The 27,500-nt window shown below is 44.7% G+C and overlaps 1 protein-coding gene and 1 long non-coding RNA gene across 2 annotated transcripts in view; one reads left to right on the top strand and one right to left on the bottom strand.

Annotated features, from left to right (window-relative positions):
- The window catches only part of LOC123500876 (tolloid-like protein 2), a 72,453-nt gene extending 55,761 nt beyond the window's left edge, over positions 1–16,692 (top strand). The window contains 9 exon segments of the mRNA XM_045249462.1: positions 1–86; positions 1,252–1,447; positions 2,306–2,450; positions 4,212–4,350; positions 4,569–4,755; positions 8,031–8,284; positions 8,826–9,039; positions 9,736–9,986; positions 10,429–16,692. The exon segment at positions 1–86 is cut by the window's left edge and continues 60 nt beyond it. Coding sequence (XP_045105397.1) covers positions 1–86; positions 1,252–1,447; positions 2,306–2,450; positions 4,212–4,350; positions 4,569–4,755; positions 8,031–8,284; positions 8,826–9,039; positions 9,736–9,986; positions 10,429–10,608 — 1,652 coding nt within the window. The 3' untranslated portion in view covers positions 10,609–16,692.
- A 2,340-nt stretch (positions 16,693–19,032) lies between these two features.
- Positions 19,033–27,500, bottom strand: part of LOC123500901 — a 10,678-nt gene continuing 2,210 nt past the window's right edge. Inside the window, exon 3 of the long non-coding RNA XR_006673491.1 lies at positions 19,033–19,395. This is a non-coding gene — a long non-coding RNA (uncharacterized LOC123500901). The remainder of the gene's footprint in view (positions 19,396–27,500) is intronic.

Genomic DNA, 27,500 nt, shown 5'->3' with positions numbered 1-27,500 from the left:
ACGACTACGGGTCCAACAAGGAGTGTGTGTGGCGCATTACAGTGCCAGAAGGTCACCAGGTGGCACTGCGCTTCCACTCCTTCGAGGTGACACACGCGGGGAGGGGAAAGAGGGGAACGCCTGAGGGGAAGTGGGACGGGTGAGGGAAATGGGGAAAATGGGTGAGAAATGAGTGTGGGAAAGAGAGAAAGGGGTAGAGGGGAAAGAGGGGAAAGCCTGAGGGGAAGTGGGACGGGTGAGGGAAATGGGGGAAATGGGTGAGAAATTAGTGTGGAAAAAAGAAAGGGATAGAGGGGAAAGAGGGGAAGTGGGACGGGTGAGGGGAATGGGGAAAGTGGGTGAGAGGAAATGAGTGTGGGGAAAGAGAGGGGAACAGACACGGGAAGGGGAAAGAGGGGAATGGGCGACGGGATGGGAAAATGGATTAGGAGGGAAATGAGTGAGGGGAAAAGAGAAAAATGGGTGAGGGGAAGAGGGGAATGGAACGGGTGAGGGAAAGATGGAAAGGGGAAATGTGAGAGGAGGGGAATGGGGAATGGGACGGGTGAGAGGATGAGAGGAATGAGAGGGGAGGGGAAGGGGAAGCCTGGGGAAATGAGGGAATGGGACGAGTGAGGGGAAGGAGGAATGGTAGGGATGGAGGAGGGGGAATGGGAGGGGAAGGAGAATAGGGAAATGGAATGGGAGGGAAAGAGATAAATGTGAGGGGAGAGGAAGGGGGAAATGGGAGGTGAGGAGAAGGAGAATGGATAAGGGGAGGGAGAAATGGGATGGGACGGATGAGAAGGAGAATGGGACCAGTGAGGGGAAGTTGGGGGGAAATGGGGATGGGAGAGGGGAAGGGTGGGGGAATGGAAAGGGGAAAAAAAACAACCAACGAACCCTCTAAAACACACACACACACACACAGCTACTTAACCTAACCAACACAGACACACACACACCTACTTAACCATCACACACACACACACAGCGACTTAACCTAACCAACACAGACAAACACACACCTACTTAACCATCCAACACCCACACACACAGCTACTTAACCTAACCAACCCACACAAACACACACCTACTTAACCATCTAACACCCACACACACAGCTACTTAACCTAACCAACACAGACAAACACACACCTACTTAACCATCTAACACCCACACACACAGCGACTTAACCTAACCAACACAGACACACACACCTAGCTACCCCTCCGGCGTACTCTCTTACTAGCCTTCCGCCCCGGGACCAGATTGAGGAACACGACGACTGTGTGTACGATTACCTGGACATCCGCGACGGGCATGAGGAGAACTCGACCCTGATCGGCGTGTTCTGTGGCTACAAGACCCCTAGCGACATCAAGTCCGCCTCCAACAAAATGCGCATCAAATTTGTCACGGATGGCTCGGTGCAGAAAGCTGGGTTCTCCGCCACCTTTCTCAAGGGTAAGGGGTGAGGGGTGAGGGGAGGAGAGGGTAGGGGTGATGATTCGGGATATTTTAGGGTGTGAGGGGGTGAGGAGAGGGGACAAGGTAGAGGGATGAGGGGAAGGGGTGATGAGAGGGGACAAGGTGAGGGGTGAGGGATGATGAGAAGGGGACACGGTGAGGGGGTGAAGAGGTGAGGTGAGGGGAAGATGGATGAGGGGAGGGGAAGGAGGGTGAGGGGTGATGGGGTGAGGAAGGAGGGGACAAGGTGAGGGGATGATGGGGTGACGAGATGAGGGGATGGCAGGGTGAGGAGAGGGGACATGGAGAGGGGATGAGGAATGAGGAGAGGGGACAAGGTGAGGGGAGGGGAGCTAAGATAATGTAATGTTTAAATTATTTTTATTTATTTTCTCATTTTTTCTGATTTATTGTTTTAATATGAGTAATGTTGGTTTTTCACTCTCTCTCTCTCTCTCTCTCTCTCTCTCTCTCTCTCTCTCTCTCTCCTTCTTCCACCATCTTTACCTCCCTCTCCTCACAAACCCTCCTCTTTCCCCTCTCCCCTCACAAACCCTCCCCCTCTTTCCCCTCACAAACCCTCCTCTTTCCCTTCTCCCCTCACAAACCTTCCTCTTTCCCTTCTCCCCTCACAAACCTTCCTCTTTTCCCTCTCCCCTCACAAACCCTCCCCCTCTTTCCCCTCACAAACCTTCCTCTTTCCCCTCTCCCCTCACAAACCCTCCTGTCTCCCACTCACTCCCTCACAAACACTTTCCCCTCACAACCCTCCTCTCTCCCACTCACTCCCTTTCACAAACACTTTCCCCTCACAAATCCCCTTTCCCCTCACTCACTCCCCTCTTTTCCCCTCAGAGTATGACGAGTGTTCCAGCGCAGACCACGGGTGTGAGCAGGAGTGTGTGAACCAGCTGGGTGGTTACGAGTGTCGCTGTAAGATTGGCTTTGAACTTCACTCAGATGGCAAGAGGTGTGAGGGTGAGTCTGGCGGGGTGTTGGGGTGTGTTTTGGGGTGTTTGGGTGTGTTTTGGGTGTGTTTGTGGGTGTTTTGGGGTGTTTTGGGGTATTTTTGTGTGTTTTGAGGTGTTTGGGTGTGTTTGAGGTGTTTGGGTGTGTTTGGGGTGTTTGGGTGTGTTTTGGTGTGTGTTTTCAGTGTTTTAGGGTGTGTGTGTTTTGAGATGTGTGTGTGGGTGTTTAGGTGTGTTTGGTGTGTTTGAGTGTGTGTTTGGGTGTGTGTTTAGGGTGTTTGAGTGTGTTTTCAGGTGTTTGGTGCATTTGGGTGTGTTTTGGGGTGTTTGAGTGTGTTTTGGGGTGTGTTTTGAGATGTGTGTGTGGGTGTTTTGGTGTGTTTGGGTGTGTTTTGGGGTTTTTGAGTGTGTTTGGGTGTGTTTTGGGGTGTTTGAGTGTGTTTTCAGGTGTGTGCATTTAGGTGTGTTTGTGTGTTTGTGTGTTTTGTGTGTGTGAGTGTGTGTGTGTGTTTGTGTGTTGGTGTGTTTATGGATGTGTGTGTGTTGAGTGTGTTTGTGGTGTTTGAATGTGTGTGTGTTTGGGTGTTTAGTATGTGTGTGTGTGTGTGTTTGGTGTTTGAGTGTGTGAGTGTGTGTGTTGTGTGTGTGTGTGTGTGTGTGTGTGTTTGGGTGGTATTAGAGTGTGTTTTGATGTGCTGGAGGTGTGTTGGGTGGTGTTGGTGTGTGTTTGGGTGTGTTGGTGTGTGTTTGGGGTGTATTGTACGTGTGTGTGTGTTTAAGGTGTTTGGAGGATGTTGGTGTGTTCTGATGTGTGTGTGTGTGTGTGTGTGTGTGTGTGTGTGTGTGTGTGTGTGTGTGTGTGTGTGTGTGTGTGTGTGTGTGTTTGTTTAGCTTGTTTTCTTGATTTTGTCTCTTAATTCTGTTTTATTTATTTTATCTTCTTTAGATTTACTGTGGTGAGAGAGAGAGAGAGAGAGAGAGAGAGAGAGAGAGAGAGTCAAATACATTCTTTTCTCTCATAATGAAACCAAAAGTAATAAGACAAGACTCTCTCTCTCTCTCTCTCTCTCTCTCTCTCTCTCACAAGGACACATTATCTTAGCCACATAAGATAAGCCAAATCTGTACAAACACCAATAATAATAATAATAATAATAATAATAATAATAATAATAATGAAATAGATTTATATAAGGACATTTAATTAAGGAAGAGGAGGAGGAAGAAGAGAAGGAAGAGGAGGAAGATAAAATTAAAGAAAGAGAAAGAATGGAGGAGTGTGAAAATTCTCTCTCTCTCTCTCTTATCATAGTTTCCAGTGCCTCAAGTTTCCCTCCCCACCCCTTCACTTTAATTAATCTCCACTTATTCTCCCCACAAATTATTTACCTTTCCTTTTTACTTTCATTTCCTAACCAAAATATTTCCCTCTATTTTCTTATCGTGTTCAAATTTTTCCTCCCCTCATTGTTTCCTCCCCAAGACACCTTATTTTCCTCCCCACCTCCCCCAGTGTACTGAAACTTAACCTTCTCTTCTCCCCCGAAAAAAAACTCATCTCTTTACTCCCCATTTTTCCTCCTAGTTAGCTCCCCAAAGTAATCTCCCACTTTTCCTCTTCCTAGTTAGCTCCCCACTTTTCCTCTCCCCAAAACCCTCAAATCTCCCTAAAAAACCCAATTTCACCCCAAACACCCCAATTCTTCTCCCCAGTAATCAAACCCCCTTTACAATACAACCCAATTTCTAACCTCCCGACTTCCCCTCCCCAGATGCGTGTGGGGGGAGGATAGATCACCCAACGGCACCATTAATAGCCCGTCCTTCCCCGATTTCTATCCGGTGAACAAGAACTGCATTTGGGAGATCATTGCACCTCCCCAGTACAGAATCACTCTTAACTTCACCCACTTCGACCTGGAGGGAAATAATGTGAGTGTGTGTGTGTGTGTGGGTGATTTTTTTCCTCTCTCCAGTTGTATGTGTTTAATAATTGCGTTTTCTTTTTATTCGTAGCAGGAACACAACGCCCACTCCCACACACACACACACACACACACCGTACACGCTAGCAACATTCTCTAAAACAAAACACACACACACACACACACATACAGTTGAGAAGCTTGACTGGGTTGCCTCATTTCCAGCAAGATTGTGAGTATGACAGCGTGGACATTCGCAGCAAGCTTGGGGTGACGGAGATGAGGAAGCATGGGGTGTTCTGTGGCCAGTCTCTCCCCAACCTCATTACCTCCGAGGGAAACAGTCTGCGCATCGAGTTCAATTCAGACAACTCCGTGCAGAAGAGCGGGTTTGCGGCCGTTTTCTTTACAGGTGTGTGTGTGGGGTTGGTTGCTTTTGTTTGGGGCAGATGTGGGAGAGAAAGGTTTGATTATTTATTTATTTATTTTATTTATTTTTTTTTCAAGTGTGTCTATTTATTTATTTACCTATTTTTCCTTCTACCGATTATTTTTCCTATTTTATTACCTATTTTATTCATTTCCCTCTTCTACCTATTAGTTTTTTTCCTCTTTTCCCCTTTTTTTCCATTTATTATTGTTTCTTTCCTGCTTTTTTCCTCTCTTTTAATCTCCTCAAATCTCCTCTACTTGTTTTCTTCAAATGTGTGTGTGTGTGTATCTTAAACACCCCAAAAACACCTTAATTACTCATATTCTCCCCAGAACACCCCAACATCAACTAATACTCCCCAAAAACACCCCAGAACAGCTCTAGGTACACTCACCCCTCGCTGTGGACATCCCTGCTGGAGTGGAGGCATTGTGGGTGTGAGTTTTCCCCAGCCACCCAACACACAGCGCCCATCATTGTGTGTCACCTACCACACCCCCACTCACACCAATCACCTCGTGCCGCTGGTCAGCTGTCACCCCCACCCATCACCCCATGCCTGTTCTATGCCTGTATTCATAAATGCCTTCTCTATCACCAGAACCATAAAAATACTCTTAAAACACAAATATTTTCAAGTGGAGCCTATGGAAAGCAGTGACGGAGAGGGCTAAGTGTTTCGGAATACTGGCCTAACCGTGGACTGTGGTGTTGGTGTGGTGTTGAAGTGAAGAATGTCCACACCAAATGGCACAATTACATCGCCACCACCACTGCCACATAAGCTTTCTATTGCTACTCCCCAGCTTAGAGTCACAGTGCCCCCTCTGATGTCCCACGAACCTCTATGTTAGCTTGTTTCCTGGAAATGTCCCTTCAAAATACTCCCCAAGAGATGATCTGTCTCCCTACTCCTGAGCCTGCCAAGAGTGACACATGCCATTGATGGGGACACAGTCATGACGGTGGTGGAACAGTCTGAAGGAGAGGTCACTGTGATGTCACCTGCTATGAAGTTGTCCCACTGCACTGTGTCAGCAATCTTGAAAGACAAAGACAGAATTCCTGAGGGTGTGGAAGGTTCAGCTACCGTGTGACCAACAGTGATCACCAAGCCACCATGAGGAGACATTGTTGCAGGTGTGGGTGGAAGACAACACTCAGAAACAGACGCCATGAAGCTTTTTCACCCTGCAGACACACGCTACTGGTCTGTTGACACTTCCGCAGGTGTTCTCAACCTTTATCTCATTAGCAACCCCTGCAGTGATAAGACCATCTACCTGAACTCCCAGTAATGTGACACAGAACACAATGTTACTGTAGTGACTGACTAACTCAATATGCAATGTTACTACAAAGGATATTATTAGATCAGCCATACAAGTCCCCACAGAAATCTTCTTGTGAACCCTGGGGGAGTCCACAAACCACAAGTTAAGAACCCCTGCTTTAAAGGAACATGCTGGAGAAGAGAAGATTACAGTGAGGCATTTTGGCAAGTATGTACTGTACTGACTGGTTGGGTCACTAGATTTAAGAGAGCCTTGAGCTGCATAGTGCTGGACTGAGTGGGGAGGCAGTGAGTGCAGGTGAGGAGGGGAGGAGGTGGCAAGTTTACAGCAGCTGGTTGTCTTTCTGAGCAGGCTTTTAATGTGGATGAAACTATGATGTGGGAAGTGACTGCCAACACACACACACACACACACATAAAGAAGCCAAAAGCCAGGATGTGAAGCACTGACGCCCCAACTCACTCTGCTGCTGGTGAAATGGAAGATGTCCAAGAATTGTTAGATCAAGAACCTGAAGAAGTGACCAATGATGACCTGGTAGAATTGGAAGAAAAAAGGAGAGAAGTGAAGGATAAGGAGGAGCCATGGAGGACGTTCACTGGCCAAAAGCTTATCAGGTTTATCTCTGCATGAACTGTGGACATTTTGAGGCAACAGACAGACACACACACACATACACACACACACTGAACGCTTGGCAACAATGGAACGGACCGCACGCCACACCTTGATTTGTGATGGAACGGACCGCACGCCACACCTTGATTTGTGATGGAACGGACCGCACGCCACACCTTAATTTGTGATGGATCGGACCGCACCCCACACCTTGATTTGTGATGGAACGGACCGCACGCCACACCTTGATTTGTGATGGAACAGACCGCACGCCACACCTTGATTTGTGATGGAACGGACCGCACGCCACACCTTGATTTGTGATGGAACGGACCACACTCACCACACCTTAATTTGTGAGGAACAGAAATTAACTAAACCATTCTGACAAAGCTTATGATACGAGACCACCACCTGTCCCCAGCCTCCCCCAGCACCACCACCCCTGCTGATGGCGACACACATACCCCACCAGTCAATAATGCTCATATTTTCCTGTTTTATATCAGTAATTTCATGTTATAACCTCAAATATTCTGTTTTTTGTATTTCTTGTATAGAATAAACCAATTATGCCTCTGTGGTGTTTGGTGTTCAGCGTTTGGCTTGAACCAGAACTAGACAAACGTGGGAAAAACAAACAGTGCGATGTGACGAGATGTTTTGTTGATGTAAGACGGGAAACTGACCAAGGGAGAGGAAAAAGGAAAAAGGAAAATGCCAATTGAGGTGCTAGGAAATTAAGAAGCTGTGGAGGAGTGTGTCAGGGGGCCTACTGCACCACCACCCACACCCCACACCACCTACCACACCACATCACCCCTCAAGACACCATGCAGGGACCACCACCACCACCACGCCACCTACCAGCTAACAGTACAGTCTCCCATCAGTATAATGTTAAGCCTCGCCACAAAGTATTTAAAATGGCCATCGCTACATTGCTACCTTTAAAACGGCCATCGCCACATCCACTACCTTTTCAAAATTGCAAAACCGCTACATGCCACACCGCTACTCTGTTATTGCTACTTTTCATCATTAAGCGCTACTATTGTCCTATAAAAAAAAACGCTATTTATTCAGTTTGATTATATATTTTGACGGTAACTAATATTTGTCTCTACGTCACACCCAAAGGTACCCCCAGAACACACCCAGTACACTAAGACAGTCCCCCCCATCTCACCCCAGTGCAGAAACACCCCCCCCTCACCTCACCTCTAATGCAGAAATATCCCGTCACTCACCCCCAATACACAAACACCCCTAAATATCACCTCCAACACACACACACACACACACACACCCCAATGCACTTACCACCCCATTTCACCCCAGACAAGGACGAGTGTGCCATCGACAACGGAGGGTGCCAACACGTCTGCAAAAACACCATTGGCTCCTACGTGTGTTCCTGCTCCAATGGGTTCACACTGCATGAAAACGCCCATGACTGCAAGGAAGGGGGATGCAAACACGAGATTATTGCGCCGGTTGGGGAGATCTTCAGTCCGAACTATCCCGACTACTATCCATCCAGGAAGGAGTGTGTCTGGCTCTTCACCACCACACCAGGGCATCGGATTAAATTGGTGTGTGTTTGTTTTTGTGTGTGTGTGTTTTTTGTGTGTCTAGCTCTTCACCACCATGCTGGGATATCGGATTAAATTGGTGTGTGTTTGTTGTTTGTGTGTGTGCATTTGTTTGTGTTTTTGTGTGTGTTTTTTTTTATTTTGACGTGTGTGTGTGTGTGTGTTTGTTTAGTTTTTGTTGTCTGTTTTGAGATGTGTGTTTGTTTTGGTGTGTGTTTTGTTTTGTTGCTTTGTCTCCCTATCACACACCTCTCTCCTCCCACCTCTCTCTCTTTCCTTCTCTCCTTTCCTACATACACACAAACACTCTCTCCTCTTCTCTTATTCCTCCTCTCTCTCTCTCTCTCTCTCTCTCTCTCTCTCTCTCTCTCTCTCTCTCTCTCTCTCTCTCTCTCTCTCTCTCTCTCTCCATTGTTCTCCCTCCCCATCTCCATCTCCCTCACCCTCTATCTCTCCATCTCTCTCACCCTCTCTCTCTCTCTCCATCTCCCCATCTCTCTCCACACCCCACCACACTCACCCTCACCTCCTCCCCTGACAGGTGTTTGATGAGTTTGAGATGGAGCCCCACCAGGAATGCACCTACGACCACATAGCTCTCTACGACGGCACCACCTCCGAGTCGGGCTTCCTCGGGCGGTACTGTGGGGCCAAGGTGCCGCATCCCATCGTGGCGTACAACAACCAGATGTTCATGGTGTTCAAATCAGACTCCTCTGTCCAGCGCAAAGGGTTCAGGGCAAGGCATACTACTGGTGGGTCACTGGTGGGGTGGGGTGTTGGTTAGGGTGGGTTGGGTTTGTTTGGTTTGGTTTGGGTTGGGTTAGAGTGGGGTAGGGTGCAGTGGGGTGGGTTAGAGTGGGTTTGGTTGGATGAACAAGTAGGTAAACACAAGTCTTCAATAGTATTACATAAATGCAAGAGAACAATTCAACTAGATTATAACAAATTCTCCAATCTCCATCCATTATCTCCCTATTGTCTCTCCCCTTCTCCCTTGAACTCTCCCAAATTTCTCCACCTCTTCCCCATCTCCCAACTCTCCCATCTCTCCTCCCTCAACTCTCCCCATCTCCCCCATTATCTTTTCCCATCTGTCTCCTCCTTTTATCCCTATTCCAACTCTCCCCATCTCCCCTTCTCCAACTCTTCCTTTTTATCTCCCTCCTCTCTTCCCCATTATCTCTCCATCTTTTCCCTATCTCCCTCCAACTCTCCTCATTTTTCTACCTCCTCCCCATTTCCCTCCTCCAACCCTCCCCATCTCTCTTTTATCTCCCCCACTTATCTTTCCCCCATCTCTCCCCTTACCCCTTGAATTCTACCCATTATCTCCCCATCTCTCCTTAATCTACCCCATCTTTCTCCTTATCCCTTGAACTCTACCCAATTATCATCTCCTCCTCCTCCTCCTCCTCCATGCACACTCACCTACCCCCCCATTCTGACAGTGTGTGGTGGGGGGCTGAAGGCGACCAGTAGAGTGAAGCATATGTACTCTCACGCTAAGTATGGCGACCAAAACTATGACAACAAGGAGGACTGCGACTGGATCATACAGGTGAACCCCGGGGAGAATGTTCACCTCACCTTCCTCACCTTCGAGCTGGAGGATGAGCATGACTGTGGCTACGACTATGTGGAGGTCTTCAGCGGATACAGCGACTCTGGGCCCTCCTACGGGAAATTCTGTGGGAATACGGTAATGAGGAGGGTTTGTGTGTGTGTGTGTGTGTTTTATGAAAAATGGGGGAATTTTAAGGGTTTTCTCTCTCATAACCAAACTATTTCATTACTCTAAATAATAATAATAGGTAAATAAAAACTGTCACACTAACCTAACCTAATCTAACACAACCTTTTTTTTTTTAACCCCTAATCTCACCTAATTTAATCCAAACTGCACCTATCCACACTAACTTAATCTTATCTCATATAACCGAATTTTTTTTTTTTTTTTTTTAATTCATTTGTAACCTAACCTAACTTAACTCAGCCTCATCTCACTTCACTTCACTTAATCTAACTTGGCGAACTCAACCCTTCACGTCATTTCTCTTCTCCTAACTTGGCTAATTCAACTAAACCTCACATCACCTCACCTGACCTGACCTGACCTAACCTCCACCAACCCACCCCCACAGATCCCACAAGAAATCGTCTCCATCAACGACGCGCTGTTGGTTCGTTTCCGCACAGACGACACCATTAACACCAAGGGCTTCTCGGCTGCCTACGTGGCCATCCCTGAGGAGACCACCACAGAGAACACCACCTCCAACAATAACTTCAGCTACAGTTACAGCTTTTCCCGGGGATACTAGTGGGGTGACGGGGTGATGGGGTGGTCTATGGGGAGTGTTAAGGCAGCTGCTGTTTGTGTGTGGCTGGTATGTTAACCTCTCCTTTACTTTTTTCCCTCTTCTTATTTTTCTTTCTTGTTTCCTTTCCTCCTTTTGTTTTTGTTTTTTCTCTTTGTTTCCTCTTCCTGTTTTTCCTTCTTTTTCCCTTTCCTTCTCCTTTTCTTGCTTTTTTCTTTCTCTTTTCCTTTTTCCCTCTTCTTCCTTTTCTTCTTTCTTTCCCTTTCCTCTTCTTCCTGCCCTTTTCTTTTTCTCTCACTACTCTTCCTTACTCTTTCTCTTTCCCTTCCTTCTTTTTTTTTCTTTCTCTCATCTTTCTTCCTCCTCATTTTTTCTCTTCCCTCTGTTTTTCCTCACTTTTTTTCTCTTCCTTCCTCTTATTCTTCCTTCTCTTTCTTCCTCCTCATTTGTTCTCTCCCTTTACTCTTTTCTTTTCTCTTTCCTTCCTTCTCTCCTCCTCCTCTTCTCTTTTTTCTCTATTCCTCATCCTTCTCTCTCTCTTTCTCTCTTCTCTTACTCTTTCAAGCCTTCTATTGTATGTTTCTCTCCATCACTCCTCCCTTCCTTCTTTCTTTAATTCAATATATCTGTCTGTCTGTCTGTCTCTCTTCCTTTATCAATCTTTCTCTGTCTCCCTGTCTCTCTTTCTGCAAATGTATCAACTTTTCTCTCTGTCTATCTTTTTCTCTTTTGTCTCTCTTCCTTTATGCAAATTTATCAACCCTTCTCTACTGTCTCCTTTTTCTTTCTTTCCTTTTTGCAAATCTCTCAATCCTTGTCTCTGTCTCTTTCTCTATGCAAATCTATCAATATTCTCTTTCTTTCTCTTTCCTTACCTAAAGTTATCGATCCTCTTGTCTCCAATCTTGTCTCTTTTTCTTTCCCTTTCTCTATGCAATCTATCAATCTTGTCTATTTTTCTCTCTCTTTTTCTCTAAATTTATTGATCCCTTTTTCTCTGTTTTCCCATGCAGTCTTTCTCTGTCTCTTTTTCTCTCTCTTTCTCTATGCAAATCTATCAATCTTCTCTTTTTCTCTCTCCTTTCATAAATTTATCAATCCTGTTCCTCGTTTTCCCTTCGTTTCCCTATGCAGTTTTTCTCTCTGTCTCTCTCTCTTTCCCGTTTGGTGTGCATAGTGTGTAGATAAAACCAAACCATTCATAGTAGGTTGCCACATGTACAATAACACCACCCGTTTTACTTGAGTTGACCATTTTATCATTGACATTTTCTATTTCCCCATAACACAGTAAGTACATGGCTGTGTTTCCACTCTTAGTCACAGATCCATCCTGCATTTGTAAGCCAAGAGGGGAGAGAGAGAGTGGCCTGCAGTACCTCAAATGAAGTACTTATATTTACAGGGGTGAAGCACCATGGGGCAAGGCTGGTAGGGATTGGGGAGGGAATGGGCTGGCAGGGGCTAGGATCGAGGGAAGTGGGGTTTAGTTCATTGGTGTGTGGTTTAGCTGTGTGTGTAGTGGTGTTGGTGGTGTTTGCGGTGTTTGCAGTGAAGGGTAATGTCGCTTTCTTCCCCCAAAGTGGTGTATTTTAAGGCCAGATTTGGTTGGTGGTGACGTGTGTGTGTTAGCGTTAGGTGAAGTTTGTATTCTGCCAGTTAGTGTGTGCGTGTGTGCGTTTGTGTGAGCTTGTTGGTGTTGTGGTGTGTGTGGTGTTGACTGTGGAATGTTCAAGTTTGTGGTGAAGCTTTGTAAGTCACAGAAGAGATTTGGTGAAGGGAATGTCTTATGGAATGTTCACAATTCATTACATTTTGACTCGAGTGAAATGAGAAGCTTGACTAACAAATAAACTGTGAATCTGAGCAGGACGAAGCTTAACGCAACAGTCCAAGCTTAGAACCCCACCATGTCCAGTCAGGCAGGGGTGTGTGACATAGACTGGCAGGGGAAGGGTTACTGAGAATGGTGCCATGTCTGAGGAACCCTTGACTAGACATAAGAAAACAAGGGAAGCAGCAGATTGATGGACCCTTACCCCTTAGTGAGTGTGAGGCCAAGTTAAGAGTGTGGTGTGAGTGTGTGTCCGAGTGAGAGGAGAGTTGTAGTAGTCGAGCAAGTGTGAGAGTGTAAATAGCATGTTAACTAACCACTAGGAAGGTGCAACACTTAGAACACTGGATAGATACTAAGAGGTTAACTAAAGTGTGTTAAGTGATCTAATGAGTTTGGTTCTTTTTGTTAGAGAGAGTATTTGTATTGTAAACAAGGTCCAGACACAAGGTTGCCCATGGACACGCACACACTGGCCACAGAAAGGCTAGGCTGAGGAAGAGACAGACACACACTGGATGATGGGGGTTAACCAAATGAAAAGTGTGTGTGTGTGTGTGTGTGTGTGTGTGTGTGTGTGTGTGTGTGTGTGTGTGTGTGTGTGTGTGTGACTACCTGCCACCACACACGCTCAGATCATGAAAAGACATTGAAGAAAAGCTGTAGATTAAGAAAAATGCTACAAATCTTTAAAGGCAAACACTAAGACATCAGCCAGCCACCCTTCAGAAGACAAGTAATGAGGCCAACACAAAGCACTGCCTGACTTGCTGCCCACCTGGTGCTTGGCTCTGCTCAGCGGCCACACTCTGAGACACCTCCACGCCACACACCAGCTGCTTTCCAGAGATGCTAGTTGAAGTGATGCAGGCTTTCAAGGGTGTCTTTATGGTTCCAGTGACAGATTAACAAGACCTCTATGTCATTAACAGGAGAAACACTCTTTTAAAATCCTCTGGTTAAAGTGATGGGTTTTTAAGAGCATTTTTATGGTTCTAGTGACAGATTAAGAGGAGAAACATTCTTTTAGAACCTCTAGTTGCAGTGTTGTGGCTTTCAAAAACACTTTCATGGTTCTAGTGAAAGATTAACGAGATTTCATATTATTAACAGGAGAAACACTCTTTGAGAACCCAGCTAATCATATCTGTGGCCTTGGAAGGCACAGTGAAGACTCAATACTCAAACGTATCTTAAGTCAAGCTTTTCGATACTCAAACACAAAAGTTTGACTTGGTACACGAAAAAATATCTGGTAATTGAATGTCCGCACACATGGTTGTAAACAAAAGCTCCTGTGGTGGAACCCACAAAACGTGTGTAGTGCGTCGGTAATGACAAAGCCTTAGTGAAGGAACAGGTGTAATGGCAACATGGCAGTAGGTGAGTGGCCATGGTTTATGGCAATGTTTATTCTGTAGCAGCTGTTACTAAAATAGCAGGAAGGTCACAAATATTATGGTGAGTGTAGCCACTGGCCTTGCGTCTCGCCTGGTGCGGGTAAATTTGCTGTCTTCTTAACATTTATTTTCACTGTTCCATGCAAGATTTCATTATGTGCATCACAAAATCATGTTTCTTGTGTGGTAAAGCTTGGATGACGCTAAAAATCATGTAAATACTGATGTGCACAAAATAACCTAAGAGACGGCAAGCAATGCCTTTACTACACCCGGGGCGGTGATGTTGCTAGCAGCGTGTGTAGTAAGGAAACAACGCTCAGTGCATTCATGGATACCATTTTCTGTCTGGGTTATGCTTGCACGTCAGTAGCAAGTCGTTACAGTCTTGTGGATATCACCCCAGGCCTCTCCCTCCCCACCGCCATGGTGGTGAGCACAACAACATTCTCCTGCGTTCTAGCTTTAGTTTTTCATTTAGAAACTTACCAAAGAGGCTTATTGGTGGTGATAATAAGCCTACAAGGAAGGATGTAGTGACGACCACTGAACGGAAAAAGGAGATTATTCATAAAACAAAGTAGCAACAATCACCAAACTTGCAGCTGAACATTGTATGGCAAAATCTACAGCCAGTACAGTACAGTACAATACAGCAATATTAAAAAAAAATTACATTGAAATTTTTGTAAACTTAAGCTTTGCTAAGGTTTGAATGAATTACCTGATATATAGGTGTCTGTTGTCCAACTTTTTGATACTCCAACACTCATTTGGAACCAATTAAGTTTGAGTATTGAGCCTCCACTGAAGTCATGGTGAGAGAGCAGAGCATTTCAGAGTGTGGGCGAGGCATTACCATCACTGAGGAGGCAGGCTGGCTGGTGGGCTGGCTGGCTGTACAGTTGCAAGCCTTCACAGAGCAATAGACACAAGGGAGGAGCAGTACCTTAGCTTCCCTGGAGGACCCTGACGTGCTGGTGTGCCCTGGCATGTCCTAAGGGCCTGGTGGGGTTGGCAGGGTCTTGCTAGCCACTCCCAATTCTAGTCTGTGGATTTAGAGAGGCATGAGAGAGGCATTACTGGGCATTATAATACACTGCAACACACACACATATACACACACACACACACACACAGTCATACATACACACAGGTGAACACAGCTGTAGTAGTGAGGGTGTTGTGTGGTGTGTGTGGTGTGTCAAGGCAGCAGTGAAGAGTGAATGGGGAGTTGGTGTATTGTTGGGTGTACTGTAAGGAAATTAATAACACTGCTACTGTATGTATGTAAAAATAGTCATATTAATAAAATATGTACTTGCTAATTCAACTATGTAATGTTAAGAGGTTGGAAGGAAGGAAGGAAGGAAAGAAAGAAAATGTCACACAGCAAACCAAAGGAAGGAAAGAAGGAAAAACAAGACGAGAAGAGGAAGAAAACAGAAGCAGAAGGAAGGAAATGAAGCAAAGCAAGATAAAGGAAAAGAAGGAAAAGGAAAAGACAATAAGAGGAAGAAAATGGAAAAAAAGGAACCAAAACAAGATATAAGAAAATAGGAAGGAAGGAAAAACAAGACAAGAGGAAGAAAGATGGAAAATAAAGTAGACAAGAGGAAGAGGAAGAAAGTATAAAGGGAAGAGGGAAGGAAGGCGTGTGTGGGGCCATGAGCAGCACAGCCTGGCCTCCCTTCAGCCCTCAGCACCACAAGTCAGTCCTCAGCCCCAGCCAGAGACACCACCAGTCAGCCCACAGTCCCAGTCCCATGGCAGCCCTCACAGTCACTCCCATGTGCCAAATAACACGCATAAACAGTCTCACCAAGTCCCATATATATGTGTGTGTGTGTGTGTGTGTGTGTGTGTGTGTGTGTGTGTTCCAAGTTGTATGGTCACTCAACACAACTCAAAGCACTCAAGGATTCATTCGTTTATACTCAACTTGTTTTGTGTGGTTGTCATGTCACTTATACCAGCAGGTGTGTGTGTGTGTGTGTGTGTGTGTGTGTGTGTGTGTGTGTGTGTGTGTGTGTGTGTGTGTGTGTGTGTGTGTGTCCTGGATGGCCATATGCTATGGAACATATGTCAGTGTTGACACTTTCCACTTCTCTGCAATAAGTGACACAAACAACAAGTATAAACGCTGGGTGCCAGAGTGCCCAGGTGCCGGGACACCCAGCCACTGGCCTTCTGTTGGTGCCAGAGTGTGTGTGTGTGTGTGTGTGTGTGTGTGTGTGTGTGTGTGTGTGTGTGTGTGCCAGCCGTCTGTAAATAACACTGCTGTATTTTAACCTTAAACTCTAAGAACTGTAGGAAGCGTGAGGGCCAGCGAGGGTGTTGCTGTGTGTCGGCAGGGTGCAGGGCAGTGCCAGGGGGCTGGGGCCAGAACAGGCACCCTGGGGCACACGCTAGATTCCGGGGTGCCTGCCTGCCACCCCAGCAGGGCCCGGCAGGGTGCCGCAGGGAGGGAAGAGGCCGTGTGATCTACTCTTATTTCTTACCAGGGAGAAAAACAAAGCGTGTTGACTCTTGAGGAGCAAGTGTAAGCCTGTGGTGTGGAGGAGCCAAGCCAAGCCAGGGCCAGCCGGCCCGGCGCAGGTGGCGGCCATGTGGCGGTGGTGCCGGGAGTCCAAAGTTAGAGTGTGGCACTTTTGTAAGCTGATCCTTGGAAGACAACAGACTACAATTAGACAATTGTTGTGCTGCACATAGTCAATAATTCTTATTCCTGCCTCAAAATTCCTACTGTTATGTGTTTCTTTATTTCTCCAAACTGCCTCAGTGTGACACAGAGCGTGTGCACGGGACAACATGTATTATAATCAAAATGTCAAGTAAAGTCTAGTAATTTTACCCAGCATGTCTTTGTTACCCTCACTCACACTCACACTCCCACCCCCACCCCACCCCACTCCAACTCCCACTCCCACCCCAACTCCCACTCCTGCTGAGGCATCACAGCCAGCTCAGCAGTGGTAACATCTGCTGTGTGCTGCCACAGAACACCACCACCCCACCACAACACACCACACTGAACACTGACACCACCACCACAACTACCACCTCACTAAAAAAAACTCACCACCACCACCCTAAACAAAGTCAACACCACCATTACCACATCACCACACTGAACACTGCCACCACATCACCACCACACCACACAACACTGAACACCACCACCACCACCACCACCTCACTAAACAAAGTTAACACCACCACCACCACACCACACCATACAGAACACTGCCACCACCACCAACACCAAACTGAACACTGCCACCACCACCACCACCACACCACACTAAACACTGAAACCACCACACTAAACAAAACACCACATCACCATCACCACCCAAAATACCATCTGAGAAGACCAGAACAACTTTCCCTTCACTTCACAAGAACACCAGCATTACCTTAACTCTGGGCTGTCCTTCCTTGCCACTGCCCCTGCCACTTGCCTCCCCTGCCCCTGCCGCTGCTGTCAAGGTACCCCACAGCAGGCACTGGTGAGGCTCTGACAAAGGAAGGGTGGGTGAAGGGGCACAGTGTTGGAGGATGGGGGGGGACTTGTGGGTAATGCTGACCCCCTATATACACTCTAAAGAAATGATGTAGAGAAATATTAAAAATTGGTTAAAGAAAAATTTGTGAAGTGGATGGATTAGTTGGTCTCTCTCTCTCTCTCTCTCTCTCTCTCTCTCTCACATAAAATACAGGAAAATTTACAAGTTACAAACAAAATTAGTCTAAAAAAAGATTACAATTTAAAGAAAATATTATGTAGAGAAATTGAAGGATTAAAGATCTCTCTCTCTCTCTCTCAGCCTTCAACTCTCCTTTCTTCCCTCACACAGAAATGCACACAAACCATCCTTCCTTCCATCCTTCTTTTACCATCCCTCCACCTCTCTCCACACACACACACACACACACACACACTTTACCACAAAAAAATCACAAAAAAACATTGAAACTAAGGAAAATAAATCGTAAAACCTCAAAAATCAAACTCGACTCTCTCTCTCTCTCTCTCTCTCTCTCTGGATTGACATAAAAACCATCAATTATCAGCTACATTTTATTAGCAAACCTGTACATTTCATAACAAGACCCCTTCACTATGTACAAACTAAACCCACACAGCTGTCACCCCCCCCCCACCCATTCCTTCCCTTCCCTAGGCCAAGACCAGGTGAGTGTGAAGGAAGGAAGGAGGGAAGGAGGGAAGGAGAGGGCTGACAACAGAAGTGGAGTAGATGGAAGAGAAGGAAGAAAGGAGAAAAGAATGAATGAATGAAAGGAAAAAGAAAGAAAGGAAGGAAAGAAGGAAGGGATGAAAATAGAAATGAAAGATGGAAAAAAGAGAAGATAAAGATAGATAGATATAAAATAAAAGTGATGGAAGGAAGGAAGGAAGGATGGAAGAGAAAAATACAAGAAAAAGAAGGAAGAGATGATGAAAATTATGTTTTGAAGAAAGGAGGGGATGAAAAAGAAAGGAAGGAAGGAAAGGAGAGGAAGGGAAACAGCATGATAAAGAAGGTGAAGATAACAAATGATGGAAAAGAGAAGGAACTGATATGAGAGAGAGAGAGAGAGAGAGAGAGAGAGAGAGAGAGAGAGAGAGAGAGAGAGAGAGAGAGAGAGAGAGAGAGAGAGAGAGAAGTAAAAACAAAGTAAACAAATAAGAAAACAAGAAAAACAAAAAAAAATGGAAGAATCACAATATTACGAATGACAAGAGACAAACAAAACAAACAAAAAATAAACAAAACAGAAAAAGAAGGTAAACAAGAAAGAGGAAAAAATAAAAGAGCAAGAAATAGAAAGAGAGAGAGAGAGAGAGAGAGAGATTAAACCCCCAATCATTTACCCATCACAACCCTCACAACAACCTCAATTTAGTCAAGAAACTCAGCCCCTTTTCAAAATAGAACTGTCGCTCCTTCTCCGACGTGAGGTTCTTGTGCGCCTGGAACTCGTGACGCACCCTGGCATAATAGTACTCTGGGTCGGTCAACTCTAGGGTGCGGCCATAGGTGAGCAGGGCCCGGTACAGCTGGAGGACTTGCCGACGAGAGGGGGCGCCCATTGTGGTGATGGTAGGGGTGTTGGTGGTGATGTGGGGTTGTGGCAAGGGGTTCTGGTGGTGATGTGGGTGTTCTTGTGGTGGTTTTAGAGGTTTTCGTGGTGGTGTTAGGGGTTTTGGTGGTGATCTGGGGTTCTGGTGGTGATAGAAGGGTGTGTTGTGGTGATGGGAGGGCTTCTAGTGGTGAGGATGGGCTTTATAGTGGTGATGGGGGCCTTGTAGTGATGATGATGGGCCTTGAATTGGTGATGATGGCCTTGTAGTGGTGACAGGAGGGCTTTTGGTGGTGATGATGGCCTTGTAGTGGGTTTGTGCAGCTGTGGCTGGGTGTGGTGGGATTATAAGGTGGCTGTGGTGAGGCTGTGAGTGGCTGTGGTGTGGTACAAGTCCTGCCTCAGTGTGGGGTGTTTGTAGCCATGGGGTGAGGCTTCTCTAGGCTGGTCCACCCCCACACACTCCACCTGTGAACAGTGAGATGGTCCACTAAAGTACTACTACTACTACTACTATTACTACTGCTACTACTTACTATCGTCCTAATTCTTGCAATAATTCCTACTAGTGTGTATCTACCATTGGTGTTCATGCAGAATCATTAAGGTGGAACTGACTGCAACAATCCAAACTGGTTCCCGGCCGGCTCTGGTGTACAGTGTAGTTCAGTAATCATGTTCACTGTTTGCCATTTTTACATTCAGCATTCCCTTCATGAATGTATCCTCGCATAATTCCAGAAATTCCTGCACTGGTTAACTCTTGCACTAGGGAGGTGGACAGAATAGTGGTGACAGACTGAGAGTACTGGTTAACTCTTGCACTAGGGAGGTGGACAGAATAGTGGTGAGGAAGAGGAGAGCCTTGTAGAGCGTGGGTTGGGGAGAAGGTGAGGTATGCAGTTAGCAAGATCAGTAGAGCAGTTAGCATGAAAATAGCGATAAAAGATAGCAAGAGATGCAACATTCCGGCGGTGAGAAAGAGGCTGAAGACAGTCAGTCAGAGGAGGGGAGTTGATGAGACGAAAAGCTTTTGATTCCATCCTATCTAATAAAACTGTGTGACTGGAACCCCCAAACATGCGAAGAGTACTCCATACAGGGACGGATAAGGCCCTTGTACAGAGTTAGCAGTTGGAGGGGCGAGAAAAACTGACGGAGACGCCGCAGAACGCCTAACTTCATAGAAGCTGTTTTAGCAAGAGATGAGATGTGAAGTTTGCAGTTAAGATTATGAGTGAAGGACAGACCGAGGATATTCAGTGTGGAAGAGGGAGACAGTTGAGTGTCACTGAAGAAGAAGGGATAGTTGTCTGGAAGGTTGTGTCGAGTTGATAGATGGAGGAATTGAGTTTTTGAGGCATTGAACACTACTAAGTTTTCTCTGTCCCAATCAGAAATCTTAAAACGATCGAAGTCAGGCATTCTGTGGCATCCCTGCAGGAACTGTTTGTCTATACATTATATCTATCTACACACACACACACACACAGTGTAGTGGTTAGCACGCTCGACTCACAATCGAGAGGGCTGGGTTCGAGTCCCGGTGCGGTGAGGCAAATGGGCAAGCCTCTTAATGTGTGGTGTGTGTTGACCTAGCAGTAAATAGGTACGGGGTGTAACTGGAGGGGTTGTGGCCTCGCTGTCCCGGTGTGTGGAGTTTGTTGTGGTCTAAGTCCTACCCGAAGATCGGTCTATGAGCTCTGAGCTCGCTCCGTAATGGGGAAGACTGGCTGGGTGACCAGCAGGCGACCGAGGTGAATTATACACACACACACACACACACACACACACACACACACACACACACACACACACACACAAGTTTGATGACGAGAATGTCCTAATGAAAGCATCCCCTGTACACCACTCAACACTCAGGCCACCATGTCTCTGAGTAGCATGCATTTCTGTGTAGCATTTCCATTCAGTTTAGTGTTACTGTGCACCATCAAAACACAAATCAAGCATCCTTCTCTTTGTTTACATAAAAGGAACTGGCCCACGGCAACAAAACCAATTAAAAAAAAAGGAAATTTGCCAAGGAAGTCACATGTCCAGTAATGTGTTTCAATGTTGTTAGGTCAGTCACCTTGCAACACTCCAGGTAAAGTTGGTATCTTTACAATCTTTCACCATAACCAACCTGGTTTTCTTCCCCTTCTTATCATACAGAGCTTCTCATTTGGAGTAATTTGAACTCATACATACACATTGCAAATTGTTTGAAACACTGACAACATTTTTTTTAAAGATTTACCAATTTGGGGGAGTGACCTAATGTGCTGCAACACCCATGCATGTAATGGATTGACAGGCACTGAGGATTGCTGTTAAGTGTGTTTGTTCATGTGTGTGCACTGTCACACTGTTTGCACACGTGTGAAATCAATCATGGTGATTTGTTCTTTAGTTTGAGCAAGCAGCCACTGACCAATAACAATAATACAGAGTGGATCAGCCAATCAGAGCAGTTTGTGGTGAGAAGCAGCTCAATTTGAATCTGTCTAGATTTTTCATAGTATCGTCAAATTTTATGAAGAGAAACAAAGTAACAACTTCATATTAATTTCTTAGCAATGCCAGTCAGGTTAGGTTAGGTTAGCAGTTTGTGTTCATAAAGTTAATTTGTTCTGAGGGAGATGTATCAGTGGTGTGTTTTGCCTCACCCAGGTTACATTACCTTGGTTTGGTTAGGTTAGGTTAAAAAGTTAGGGTTTGGTTAGTTTTGGTTAAATAGAGATCATGTGTTGGCTTGTGCTGTGGTGAGCAGTGGCGGCAGTGAGTACTCTCTAGCCACAGCAGCAAGAGTCAAAATTTTGGACCATTACTTTAGCGGTCCATTGTAATAATGAAACAATTTTCTTCTGGAACATTTCAGTGAGTTTTGTATCAGTCCTTTCATTGTTTTCATCACAATACAATACTTTGAGGGGACAGACCATGTTTTGTGGAGCAGGGGGAGAGGGGAATATAAAAGTACCAATTTGCAACGGAAACGAAGAGCAGCTTCACTCAAAACTGGTCGACAACTACTCAATAATAACAGTTCCACCCTGGGCCTCAAGTGAGTGTGGTAGAACACTGTGCATTGATCCTCAAGTTTGAAGTTAAAAATTGCTCGCTTTCAAAATATAGAGTCATCCGTAGACATTAAATGAACTTCAAAATTTAGTATAACTTGTCCTGCCTCAACCCCCAACCTTCCCGCCCTAACACTGCCCACCACCACACCCACACTTACTTGCCCTGGTGTGTGAAAGGTGGGCGGGGGTAGCAATAAATAAATAAATAAATAAATAAAATAAATAAATAAATAAATAAATAAATAAATAAAAATAACAACAAACATAAATCACAATAAATGCCATTACAATAACAAAATCATAACAAATAAAAACAACGTATGATTAAATGCATAAACACACACACACACACACACACACACACACACACACACACACACACCTGTCACACACCTGCAACCTTTCCGGAGATAAATAGCAATGTTAATTCCCTAGTCCCTCGTTCCTCGTCGCTGTTGCGTGTTGTTGTCAGTCCCCGGTTCACAACTTCACGCTTCGGCTCACATGCTCACTTCGGCTCCATCTTATTTTTATATTCTACAACGTTTCAATATTTTCTAAGACTATTTTTATGTGCAAGATAATTTATTCGTTAGTTTTCTTACGTCAGGTTGATTTTTTTAATATACATTTAAGATTTGTAAGGTTATACAGTATGTTTCCCAGGGCTATTTAACCTCTTCAGTACTGGATTGTATTTTATCATGAATTATTGGAGTGATTAAACGATTTTATTTACATTGGGAAGAGTCTATGGAAGTCATAAGATTAATGGCCAGAGTCTTAAATTATATCAATCCCCCTCAAGAGTTTCTGAAACTGTATAAAATTGACATATAGTAAGCTGAATGAATAAGAAAACACGTCCTGATACTGAAGGGGTTAATCATATCGTTTCTTGAAGTTCAGTTTAAGGTTACATTAGTCACTGCCTTAACACTTGACATAATGAAATAGAGAAAAAGTCCTAAACATTTATAAACAAAAAAAAAACTCCCTTTATGTCCTTGAAACAACCGTATTGCATCATCACTCTCTCTCTCTCTCTCTCTCTCTCTCTCTCTCTCTCTAAGGATTGCGTTTCATAATCACAGTGTCCTCCACCCTAATGATAAAAAATAAAAATAAAATGAATAAAAAGGACCTTCTCCCATTCTTTTCGCTCCTACTTTCTATATAAGGAGGAGGAGGAGGAGGAGGAGGACTGAAGAACATAGAAAAGAAGAAATAACGGATAACAGAGGCAAAGTGGCAAGGGAGCGTGGCTGGTAATGATCTCCCTGGTAAAAACAGAAATAATAAGAGAAACACGTAAAACTAATGGATAATGGGTAATGGGTATGAGATTGACTTGGGAACGTGTCTGGTAACAATTCTCCTTGGTTAATTCATTTTTCCTTGCCTGGCTTGACTAACATGCTGACCAACACAACCTCTCAGTGCTGACGTAACCAGTCTTCACCACTTCATCATGTACAAGCTGGGAAGATTATGGTGAATAAATGGAGGGAAACCACCAGCACTACTACTACTACTACTGCTAATAATAATAATAATAATATAATAGTAATAATAGCAACAACAACAATAATAATAATAATAATAATAATAATAATAATAACAATAATAATCATTCGACCTCATTTCACCCATTCCTTCTTTCTCTAGATATTCCTTCCCTTCCCACCGCCAGCAGTCCCCACAGGGCATATGGCAGGGACAAGGAAGAGAGGTAACCCAGGCTTGCCACGGACTGAGGGACATGTCATAATCACCGCCTATCCACTGTAATACATCTACATTAACCTTCCCACCACCCGTCTCCACCTCTACCACCTCCAGTATACACCCAACATGCACTCAGACCTCCCAGCAACACTGCTAAGCGCATTCAAACACTTATAGCACTTAATAATACAACGAATGTCAGGGTTGTAAGGGAGACTTAACTAAATATTAATGATTCCGCACAACAAACCACAATACTCGAAACACTCCAAACACCAAAACACCCCACAACACACTCAAGACACGTAAAACCTCACCTAAAATATCAAATACACACTAAAACATAAAAAAATAGCCATAAGACACTGAATAACAATATACAAAACACTTAAAACACCCTGCAACACTGCTAAACACACTTAAAACTCACGATATACACACAAAAACACTTCAAGCACTCAGTATGTACCCAACACACACTAATAATACCACACAGACCTTATAAACTAGCCTTAAAAAAAATGCTTCCCCCAAATACCAAAACATTTACAGTCCCAAACATTAGAGAGAATGGAGGGATTGCAGGGGACACTTGGCTAAATATTGTGACTTTTACATTCCGCCTTATCTCCCTTCAGTTTTCTTTATTTCTTCCTCTTCTTCTTCTGTTTCTCCTCTTCTACACTTCCTACTACCACTATCTACACACCTCAGCTTAGAAACATGTAAGAACGTGTGGAAAACTCTCTCAATTCAATCAAATATCGACGAAGAGGCGCCAGAGCAAAGCCAGTCTCCCGCCCAGGACGGCAATGACTCACCACCCAGGCTGTGACGTCACAAGGGGCACCGGTGACTCGCCTAAATATTTACGTAACGTATATAAATTCAAAATCGACCCCTCGAAAAAACGCAGCTACGCCCGAATGCCTTACAAATTATGACTTGGTAAGTACTTAAACTACTATCCACAATATCAAAATATCTCCAGCCTGAGTACCATTTCAAAAATATGCAAAAAATATACGTAAAAAAGTATTGGAACATTCCACTGCGTTAAACCCTCGAAAAGTCCAACCACATTGACTCCAAATGAATGACAAAAATATTACGAAATGTGAACCAGCTTTTCATGCAACCAAAACTTCGCTAGAACCACAAGTGAACAAATCATCAATAAAAGAGTAAAAAATAAAGTGTTCAAACCTAAACACATTAAGAACCATTGAAAAGTTCACCCATCTTGACTTCACGAGTATAAAGAAACACTTAAAACAATCTTATCTACTATTTCAAACAATCTGCGACTACATACAAAGTGAAGTGGACGAAATGTTAGCATATTAATGTTTCATCAAACCAACTATTAACAGGACCACAGACCATTTCAAACTCCACATATTTGACTCAATCGGCGAGAAACACAATTAAAAAAGCAGAAGCGATCTTTTGAATCTATTAAAACTTGACTGGAACTTGAAATAAAAAAGTCATCTTACCGTGTTAGGTAAAAATGAGCCTGGGAAGGGTCCCTTATTTACGTAGAAAACAGCAGCAGACTCAACACATTCACTGAACAGAAGCGCGGGAAACACTGAAAAAGCAACTACGCGATCCTTCAAACCAAGAAAACATGCCACCATACTATAGAGGTCCAATAATAAAGCTAAGAAAATAAAGAATATTCGAACCAACAAGCCGGCACAGGTGGCGGACCCTGGCGGCGACTTCAGAAGCTCAGTGGAAAGCCGCCGCCAGCCGTCGTCCGCCATCTTGTCTCACTTATTATTCTTCATCACACCAAAATAAAGTGATGACCGATTTATCTGACCAGCTGACATGAACGCTAGACAGGCGGCTCCATTCTGAGACCTGTCTGACTTACAATAAGTGAGAAATAAGCAAATAACGGGTGATAATATTGACGCCAAGAGCTGCCTGTTGTTTATATACTGACGATCTGCTTAAATGTCGAACTGTCTCCAGACTCACCCCTAAAGAAAACCTTCAAATAAATAAACTACATCAAAAAAGACCTAAATAACCGCCATGAAAACTTAAATACACGACAGCAAGGAAGAAGGAGTGTGTTATAGTGAGAACACCGGGGCAGTGATCCTGTGTTTGGGTTGCACCGCTAGCTTCACTCACCCTTCTCAGGCCTCTCTGGGGACGCTGGAAGTTGCTGTCACGAATAGGGAAGCACTGGACACTGCTATAGATGTACGTACGAGTTTGTGTATGCGTGAAGGGACGGGCAAGACCGGCCACGGCTGACCAAACCACCACAGCCCTCCGCCCGGGGAACTCCTGACGGCAGCGCCACCACCATCACCGACACAGATCTCGCTATAACTGACACACACACACACACACCGTAATACACAGGGAATGCCGGGAAAGTTGTCATGTTATCTCATTGTATATCAAATAATTAAAACAGCCCAACTTCCCGACCCACACTCTTCACCCCAGACGTAATACATCTCATCTACCCACTACCTAGCCCCTGCACCACACAACCACCACCCTCACTTCACCCACCAACCTTCCTCCCAGCCCTCCCCACTCATGACAACCCACTGGCAGCACATCACGTAAAGAGCTAGTTGGATTGTTACAGCCATTCTCTTTCCTCTCATTCTTTCGTCTCTATTATCATCCTTTTCTCTTTTCTCCTCTCTTTCGTTTATCTATCATCCCTGCTTCTCTTTTCTCCTCTCTTTCGTTCGTCTGTTATCCCTGTTTCTCTTTTCTCCTAATACGCGGGATCACGATTATAGATTTTTTTTTTATTCGTGTGGCTGCTAATATACCTGGTTATCTTTTCTCCTGTTTTCGTTCGTCTATTATCAACAGTCAGCCTGAGAGGAGGGGAGGGGACGGAAGGGGAGTTGATGGAATGGAAGAGGGAGTGAGTGATAAAGGAAGGAAGGAAAGGGAAGGGGAGAGGAAGGAAAGGAAGGATGATTGAAGGGAAGGGAAGGGGAGAGGAAGGAAAGGAAGATGATTGAAGGAGTGAATTAGTGAGTGAAGGAGAGAAGGGGAAGGCAAGGCAATGAGGAAGGGAAAGAAGTGAGGAAAGAGAAGAAAATGAGTGAGTGTGTGTGAGAGAGGAAGGGAAGGAAATGAGATAGGGAAGGAGTGAAGGAGAGAGGGATGGAGGAAGGGAGGAAAAAGAAGGAAATGAGCGAGTGAGTGAGAGAATAAGGGAAAGGAAAGGAAGGAGTGAATGAGAGAGGGATGGAGGAAGGGAGGAAGGGAATGAATGTGAGAGAGGGAAGGGAGGGAATGGAGGGAGGGGAGGGAGGGAAGTGTGACAGTCTATCCGTCTATCCACTCTTTCCTTCCTTCCTGAGAGTTTATTCACACAAAAAAATAGCCCCGTTTTCTTTCAAGTTTGTTATTGTTGAGTGTGTTTGTTAGTTTGCGTTTAGTGTGTTTGTTAAAGTTAGGGTTTTTTTGAGTGTGTGTGTGTGTGTGTGTGTGTGTGTGTGTGTGTGTGTGTGTGTGTGTTAAGTTTGGTGTTTTTTGAGTGTGTTTGTTAAAGTTTGGTGTTTTTTTAGTGTGTTTGTTAAAGTTTGGTGTTTTTGAGTGTGTTTGTTAAAGTTTGGTGTTTTTTGAGTGTGTTAAAGTTTGGTGTTTCTTGAGTGTGTTTGTTAAAGTTTGGTGTTTTTTTAGTGTGTTTGTTAAAGTTTGGTGTTTTTTGAGTGTGTTTGTTAAAGTTTGGTGATTTTTAGTGTGTTTGTTAAAGTTTGG

This window comes from Portunus trituberculatus, chromosome 8 (genome assembly GCF_017591435.1).
Source record: "Portunus trituberculatus isolate SZX2019 chromosome 8, ASM1759143v1, whole genome shotgun sequence".
Lineage (NCBI taxonomy): Eukaryota > Metazoa > Arthropoda > Malacostraca > Decapoda > Portunidae > Portunus > Portunus trituberculatus.
This window is presented reverse-complemented; position numbering and strand designations above follow the sequence as displayed.